Genomic DNA, 8,111 nt, shown 5'->3' on the forward strand with positions numbered 1-8,111 from the left:
GCTCCTATTGCCATTTGCAGTTACGGACCGCTCCCGTTAAGAAACAACCAATCAGAGCTGCGGTCCGTAGCTTTGTTTGTGTTCAAAATGTAGAAAAATGTATATAATAACAAGTACACCATGAATCCATTTTCCAAACCGTGTTTTTGGCTTGTCCTGAATCACTAGGGTGCACCTATAATAAGTGTTTATATATTATATTTTAGATTGCTTCGGGAGTACCGCGGCGGAGTAACCCAGTACCTTTGTGATTCTTCATAGACATAAACAGAGAGAAGTAGTTCCGGCTATTATGTTCTTCCGCAAGACGCAAGCAGTTCTGTTTATTAACTGCTAGAGCGTCAAAAGTTCCCTACCGCAGCTTTAATAACATAATTTTTATTTTTTGGGTGAACTATCCCTTTAAGTAATTTGCTTCTTTTAACCACTCTCTGAGATGCAATTTTGTCTCTTAAGTAGGCTATTATTCTGTTAAACATAAATATTATGTATGTAAATATGTCTACTACTCATTGAAATAAATACATTATTATATCATATGTCATAACATGCATTTTTAAGTGTCCATACTCCCAGAGATTGCATTGAGGTAACCATAACAATACTACGCTTCTCGCACATGCTCTGTTGTGATTATTCGGCAGGACATCGGATAATTGGGTCATTATTTATTACATTTATATCACAAAAATATCAAAATAACTTTTGGGTATTTAACGATCACCTTTAAAGTCTTAATGTAGCCTAATATTCACACTGTAGAGACATTTAAACAAATATTACTTAAATATCTACATCTGAAAGCAAGCTTTATTCAAATTTTTAACACAATCATTTCCACAGTTTTGTTTTTCATTTCATTTATTTGCAGCTATTTACAGCAACAAATATAACATTGATATAGCAGTGTAACACCTCCCTTGCATCTTTCAATGGAAATAAATTACAGACTTAGACTTTCTTAAATAACATTAAAGAGAACAAACATTGAGCCACACATGAATGTAACCATGACATATAGAAATATACATGCCTCCAGCTCTTTTCCATCACACAAGTAAATGATGCATATGAGAGGTGGAGAGAAGGTTAAAAAAAATGCACATAAATATTTATGTGTATGCACATTGTACCTTTCAACAAAACAAAAATATGATAAATGAATTCTAAAACAATGTATTTCAAGCTTATATAATGCCTTATAGTTGTTCTGGTTTGACGCTTTGGTGGACTATAATGAGTTTATCCTTGTAGTTTTAGGAATTGATTGAATTATGAAAAGTGCATGTTTCATACCACAATGAAGTTTGCTGTGGATTGTGGAGGACTATCAGCTGCCTGAAACACAATGACCACCAACTTTCTGACCTGGACATGGAAGCGGAAGGTCAAGCACCCTCTAGAGAATCTCCTGGGAAATGCATCTATTTCAGATCCTTTTGTCAAATTATTATTATTATTTTATTTATTTATTTTGCTATTAATCTGTATTAAGTTACAGTAAAACAGTAATTTGTAAGATTTCAGAAAAGATGCTTACATTATTTCTTTGGAATAATGTGCGCTAATGAATCTGGCACAATAAGAGCAGAAATGTAGTAAGAAGGCTAATTTAGATTTTCTATTCACTCTTAAAACCAGCACAATTTAAAGTTTTTTTTTTTTTTTTCTGTTACTGTATGTTTAGTGGAGGATTATTTGCAGCTGATAATTATAAACCAAAAGTGTTTTACTGCAAAAACTGCACGTCTGATTCTATTTACAATGAACAAAAATAATAAATTAACATTTATGTCTTGAAACAAGACTTAGCTCTCGGGCATTAAATCATAAATTGTGCATAGGCTTTCTGATAATTAGGTGACTAATTTAAAATGCTCTACATAGGCAGCATATTCATGTGGCACACAAATAATGCCTCTTGTAAACAATTGATTCCAAAAGAGGTTAAAATTGGAATGTTGCTTGCTAAATTAGCTAAATTATATTCTATATAGCAAACATTAGGTACCGTACTGTTTATAATTTTTTATGATATTGAATGAATTATATATACACTACCATTCAAAAGGTTGGATCTTGTGTTCACCAAGCCTGCAATTACTTTTGTTCAAAGAAAGAAAAAAAGAAAAAAAAAAAACGGTAACAACAATAATTTTGTGAAATATCATTACATTTTAAAATAACCATTTTCTTTTTTTAATTTATTGTAAAATGTTTACTCCTGCGATGCAAAGCTGAATTTTCAGCATCATTACTCCAATCTTCAGTGTCACATGATCCTTCAGAATTCATCTAATGTTGATTTGATGAATAGGAAACATTTCTTCCTTATTATTATTATATTTTGTATTGCATTTTGAAATCGGTTAAATAATCTTTTTTTTTTTTCAAAATTATTTGATACATGTAAAAGTTTAAAAGAACAGAAATTAATTATTTGTAACACTATTCACTGTCATTTTTTATTAATTTTATACATCCTTGCTGAATAAAAGTATCAATTTCCTTCAAAGAATCTTAATAACCCCATACTTTATCAAGTGTGTGTGTGTGTGTGTTGAGAGAGAGAGAGAGAGAGAGAGAGATTCTGTGATGCCCTTTGCTGTCTACAAAGATTTGGATCTGTTCTGTGTTTTGGAACACACCTTGAATGTTTATTATTATATTTAATGTTTACTCTGTATGAGTGACATTGACTCCTGTACTTACCAACACCATCAAATGTTGATGAAATTAGTTCTGGTGATTGGCTTTTCGTGTGTCTTTCAGTGGCTAAATATTTTGGCATTTATAGTCTCTGTTCTTTAATTTTACTGTTGCCACAGTCAGACCACAGAACAGGGCTGTAATGCTGCTGGGAATTTATGTTCAGTTTCCATATAAATATGTTTTCATAACCCTGCCCCAATCTTCCTGTCGCCTCCTCCCACCTCCTCCATGTCGTCCTCTGAGAACGGGCTGTCGGGGTGGTATCTTAACGCAGACGCGTGATGCAGAAAGTCTGGTACATCAAGGTTGTCATTTATGAATTTGTGTTGCCCTTCCTCCTCGTCTTCCTCATCCTCCTCCTCAATATCGTCCTCCTCCTCATGCTCCTCCACACTCTGAGCGATGGCCCTGCGACTGTCCCTTCCTGCTCTCTCATTGGTCGATTTGGTTCCCCCGCGTTGACGATCCACCTCGACCTGCGCGGCCTGTTCTTTAGCCTTACGACTGCGTTTCCACTTCATTCTGCGGTTCTGGAACCAGATCTTGACCTGTTTTAGAAACAATCCCATAAGTTTAGCAACAAAATAACCATATTCTACCAATAAACCAATAGAGAAGTATACAAAAGAATTGATGGATTCCAGACACCAGTGATGGTGATATGGTGTGTGTTTAATCATTGTTTTATGTTTATTTTGTTTGTCCATCCTAATAGAGTAGAATTGAATATATATATATATATATATATATATATATATATATATATATATATATATATATTATTTATTTATTTATTTATTTATTTTTGTAAATGAATACGTTTTTTTTTTCATGAAAGATAAATTAGAATTAATCAAGAGTGACAGTTAAGACTTTTAAGTAACACAATATTTCAATGTATCGGATATTCCTGAAAATGATTCAAATTTTCGCAATTTTTTTTTTTAAATAAAATAAAAATTATAATAATAATAATAATAATAATAATTACATATAATTTTTTTATGTTGATAATAACTAGAACTGTTTGAGTATCGAATCAGGATATCCTTTCTGAAAGATCATGTAACACTGAAAACTGGAGTTATGATGCTGAAAATTCTGTTCTGATCATCAGAATGAATTACATTTTCAAATATATTAAAATAGAAAACAGCTATTTATAATTGTAATAGTATTTCACAATAAAGTGTTTGTTATTAATTTTATTATTTAATAAATGCAGCATTGGTGAGCATAAGTAACTACTTTTAAAAACACTTAAGAATCATACAAATCCCCAATCTTTGAACGGACGTGTATCAAAGCAACATGGTGTTGAGATTTTTTTTTTTTTCATAATCTAAAACGTCTGTTTATCATTTGTTCCACTCTCTCATCCTCTCACTTTCCCACTCCTTTACCTGTGTCTCCGTCAGCATGAGTGATGTGGCCACTTCGAAGCGTTTGGGTCTTGAAAGGTACTTGTTGAGTTTAAACTGGTTTTCCAGCTCCAGTAGTTGTTGACTGGTGAATGCCGTCCGCGGTCTACGACATTTCCCCATCAAACCGGACTGGGGGGCGGCTGTAAGACAAATAGAAAGAATGTGGACATGAATACATCGTAACAGAAATTATGACCAGATTATACACAAAAGACATTTAAATGAATGTTTCTAATGTGTGGTTTTGATGCTAGAATGATTCTGTAATCATCTAAGCGGTTTGTTCAAGCCTGGGCACTGCTAACAAGTGCAATTATTCTGCTGCAGTTTAACACTACTTTATGCTGATCTAATATAAAACTTTAAAATAAGAGCATAAATGTTTAACACTAACATCATAGCTAAACCTGTAAATCTGTTCCAAATTAATAACAGGCCTCTTGTGCTTGTATATAAAAATTAAGCACCAGCCAAAAGGGATGCAAGCAAGGAACTGTAATCCACGTTTAGATTATTTTTATGAGATTTTTGTCTCTTTTATATAATGTCAAGGACTTGTAGGGTCAGACACGCACACACACACACACACACACACACAAAAGAAAGCCCAGAATTTGCTGCTATCATTTACCATAATAGCTTTACTGCAGCTTATTGTTAAGAGGAAGCAGGGCCGGGCGGCCATAAAACGCAAGAGCAAGCCATTAACTTAATGAAAATTCAATGAACGCTTTTGGGATTTTATTGATGAACTACAGTATGTTTAAGGTGTTTGTTTATAGTTTCCCTCTCGCACAAAGACAATTCCATCCAGCTGACATTTATGGCTTTATAAAGAAGCCAAAAATAAAATTATATTATTACAGTTTGGTGTAAATCCTGGTAACACAATGTGGACCATTGTTCAGTTAGAGTGTCAGAATGACTTTATTGTTGAGTTGTTGTTTCTTTAACTATCCAAGGATAATATAATCTTTCAATCATGTGTATGAAGATTGCAATGTCTGGTAAATATATGGACTATTTTCACAACATATTGTTTATTATTATTATTATATTATGTATTTAAATGTCTGCTTTCAGTTTGTAAAAATATGTTTCCCTCTATTTTGGTTATTAGCTATTTTTAAATACAAATACATTTAGAAATAACTAATATTTGGTCATAATTTCCTGATACTGCCTTATCATTGTAAGTCAGCAAACTAATTTCACCATGTGACCACCATGATTTCAGTTCAATAATCCATCAAACAGGAGTTATAAACATTATAATTGCTTAGTGACAAATTAACTCCAGGTCTTTCGAGAGTCACAGGTGTGTAAGCACATCTCTGCCTGTGTTTGCTTTTCCTCACCTTTGATTACGTTGAAAAGGATTTCATGAGCTTTTACAATATTTGCTTTCAAACTGACAATGGCGGTAATGCAACACAATTTGGTCTATGACAGTAATGATGCTATAATGATGGAGGTGTACAAATAATAAGGGTAGACCTTATTCTGTTTTCCCTCATTTATTTCAAAGGCTTTTGTCGTTTTTAATTACATAAACATTTTAATTTGCTTATGTGAATTGGGAATTTCAAAACTGGAATAAAGCATTATTTCTTTTGAACATAGTTAGAACACTTTTTAAATGAACTTAAGTAACTTTTAAATAAAATGTGAATATTGTGTAGCCTAATTATTTACAGCTCAGTCAGTGATATACAAGTAAATGTCAAGTTGACAAGTAAATGTCAATAAACTAATTTATATTTAAAATTCTATAATTAATGGGTTTGTCCTAAATGCACATCAACTTTTTGAACAGATTATTGTTGAATTATTAATGAAAAGTTAAAAAGTGACACTCAGATTTCATGAACAAGCCTTTTTCGATCATATATATATATATATATATATATATATATATATATATATATATATATATATATATATATATATATATATATATATATATAATGCTGAACAGAATTTTAATTTATGCATTCAAAAAAAAAAAAAACATTATTCTTATGCACTGTAAAAATATGTTTTTCTTTCTTTTATTTTTTTTTATTATTGCAGTACGTTTTACAAGAAAATACTTAATGTGTTATATGCCGTTTCTTTGGTCTTTCAAAATGTTCCTGGCATTTACTAGCGTTTCTGAGTGGAAATTGCTGCATACAAATTTTTTTGTGCATATTCGATTTCCAAAAGAAATGTGTAATGTTTATTAGTGACTTAACAGGTTGTTACCCACTCATCTGAATGCTACTCCACTCACAGGTGTATTCGGGCAGTCGTGGTACCATGATGCTAGCTCGTATCCAGTGCTCCAGCGGTAAAGATCCGGCCATCGCCGCCGCCTTCAGCTGCTCATGGTACGGCTGCGTCAGCTGCGTAAAACCCGAGTACGCCATGGCAGGGTGCTGACCTCCCAGAGCTGAAAAGGGGTACATGGGTGTCGTGTACATGCCTGGAAGCGAAGTGAGTCCTGGGTGTGGGAGATTGAGCAGCCCTGGTTTAGGTATGATTCCGGTTTGGAGGTGTATGGCACCGGGGGTCGCGCGCGGGGATGGGGTGTCGGCGCGCCTGCAGGACACCGGGCTGCCCGTCGGGCTGTCGCTGCTCAGTCCAGGTGATACTTCTCGAGTCCCTCGACGTGGTTCTTCAGCCAGAAGGGCGTCGATCCTGAAGTTCTTTGATTTTTCCATTACAACGCTTTGAGGGTGTTTTGCAGGAAGACACTTGGATAGCTGCGTTTTACGCGCTTATACATGCGTTTTAATCGCGATTACTGATTTCTGTTATATTATAACTTGGATATTTTGAGTTTAGTCTAACTGATATTTACCCATTTGGAACCAGGAGACTCACAGAATATTTAAAGCAGCCTATCTCTGAAACTTTACGCTCAAAAAAAAAAGAAAATCGCTAAGAAAGGATACGATTCGCTTAATCGTACTATATATTTCGGCGCTCTCTCCTGTTTAGAACTGTATCTCTGTCATATGCTCTGCTCTCTGAACCTCCCCGCGCGTTCACAACTCACTCATAACGGCTGTGTGAGCGCTGATTGGCTGCAGAGGATGTCCTTCGGGAGTCGATCACTTGACATTTTTCTAATTAACTAATCATGCTGTAGTATAGACACTTCGAGCAAGTCCTTGGACTGAGAGGTGGTCCTCAACCAACATCAGAGCGGAGCCATATGCGAAGTTTCCAAAGTGCCTGTCATCAGGCGTTTCTCATCCTCTCTGTGGCTCGCCAGTAATTCAATTAAATGCACTTGTTGCAAGTTTAAAGGTATCACTAAATCATCAAGAATCGATCAAATAAGCAAATAATAATTTATTGTAGCTGTGATTATTTTCTTATAGACCTGAAACATTTAATTCATAATTATAAAGTAAATGTATAATATAAAATATGATGTATTATTATTATTATTATTATTCAATATCAGATAAAATAAATTGAAAAAAAGGATAATCTCAAAGAGCAGTTGTCCAAGATGTATCCTACACAGTAAAACTAATAAGTGATGTAATATTTTTTACGACTTATTTAAAGAATCTCGGCTATAATATCAAGATAATTGCATTTTACGACATCGTAGTCCATAAAATTGTGCATTAGCTTATATATTTAGGATTTACTCTTCATGTCACGTCAAATATTTGCAGCCTTAAAGGATTTGATAAAAGTGTCCGTGTTTAGGTTCTATAGCCTAAAAACGTCCTATGGAAACAAAGTAATTGATTTCATTAAAACATTGAATTATTTAGAATGACTAAATTTCCCAGACTGTTTTGTTTTAGACAAATGAAATATATATATATATACAATTTTTTTTAAGCATTTACATGGACTTGAGCACTTATATAGTAGGATATATATGAAGGGTTAAGATGCCTTTTAGTAAATGTAAGACAGAACAGTCGGTTATATAGGAAAATGCATAAACATCGTGAAATAAATAAT

General features: G+C 33.6%; 1 protein-coding gene across 2 annotated transcripts; it reads right to left on the bottom strand.

Moving 5' to 3' along the window:
• Window positions 1–788: 788 nt before the first annotated feature.
• mnx2b (motor neuron and pancreas homeobox 2b) lies at window positions 789–7,383 on the bottom strand. 2 transcript variants are annotated; one of them, XM_052545004.1, is made up of 3 exons: window positions 6,388–7,383; window positions 4,116–4,276; window positions 789–3,260 (listed from the first exon to the last, which is right to left on the bottom strand). In XM_052545004.1, the coding sequence occupies exons 1-3, from the start codon at window positions 6,839–6,841 to the stop codon at window positions 2,895–2,897; spliced, it is 981 nt and encodes a 326-aa protein (XP_052400964.1). In that variant the 5' UTR covers window positions 6,842–7,383; the 3' UTR covers window positions 789–2,894. The 2 variants fall into 2 exon arrangements, with proteins under 2 accessions (XP_052400964.1, XP_052400965.1); XM_052545005.1 differs by having other exon boundaries at window positions 6,412–7,378.
• Between the last annotated feature and the right edge of the window lie 728 nt (window positions 7,384–8,111).

This window comes from Carassius gibelio, chromosome B1 (assembly GCF_023724105.1).
Source record: "Carassius gibelio isolate Cgi1373 ecotype wild population from Czech Republic chromosome B1, carGib1.2-hapl.c, whole genome shotgun sequence".
Classification (NCBI taxonomy): Eukaryota; Metazoa; Chordata; class Actinopteri; order Cypriniformes; family Cyprinidae; genus Carassius; species Carassius gibelio.

What these genes read in the sequence shown, in the direction of transcription:
- mnx2b (XM_052545004.1), bottom strand. Translation starts at nt 6,841, where the DNA reads ATGGAAAAATCAAAGAACTTCAGGATCGACGCCCTTCTGGCTGAAGAA. An exon ending in GTGGAGTAGCATTCAGATGA is followed by an intron (nt 4,277 to 6,387) that starts GTGGGTAACAAC and finishes TTTGTCTTACAG; the next exon opens with CCGCCCCCCAGTCCGGTTTG. An exon ending in TCATGCTGACGGAGACACAG is followed by an intron (nt 3,261 to 4,115) that starts GTAAAGGAGTGG and finishes TTTCTAAAACAG; the next exon opens with GTCAAGATCTGGTTCCAGAA.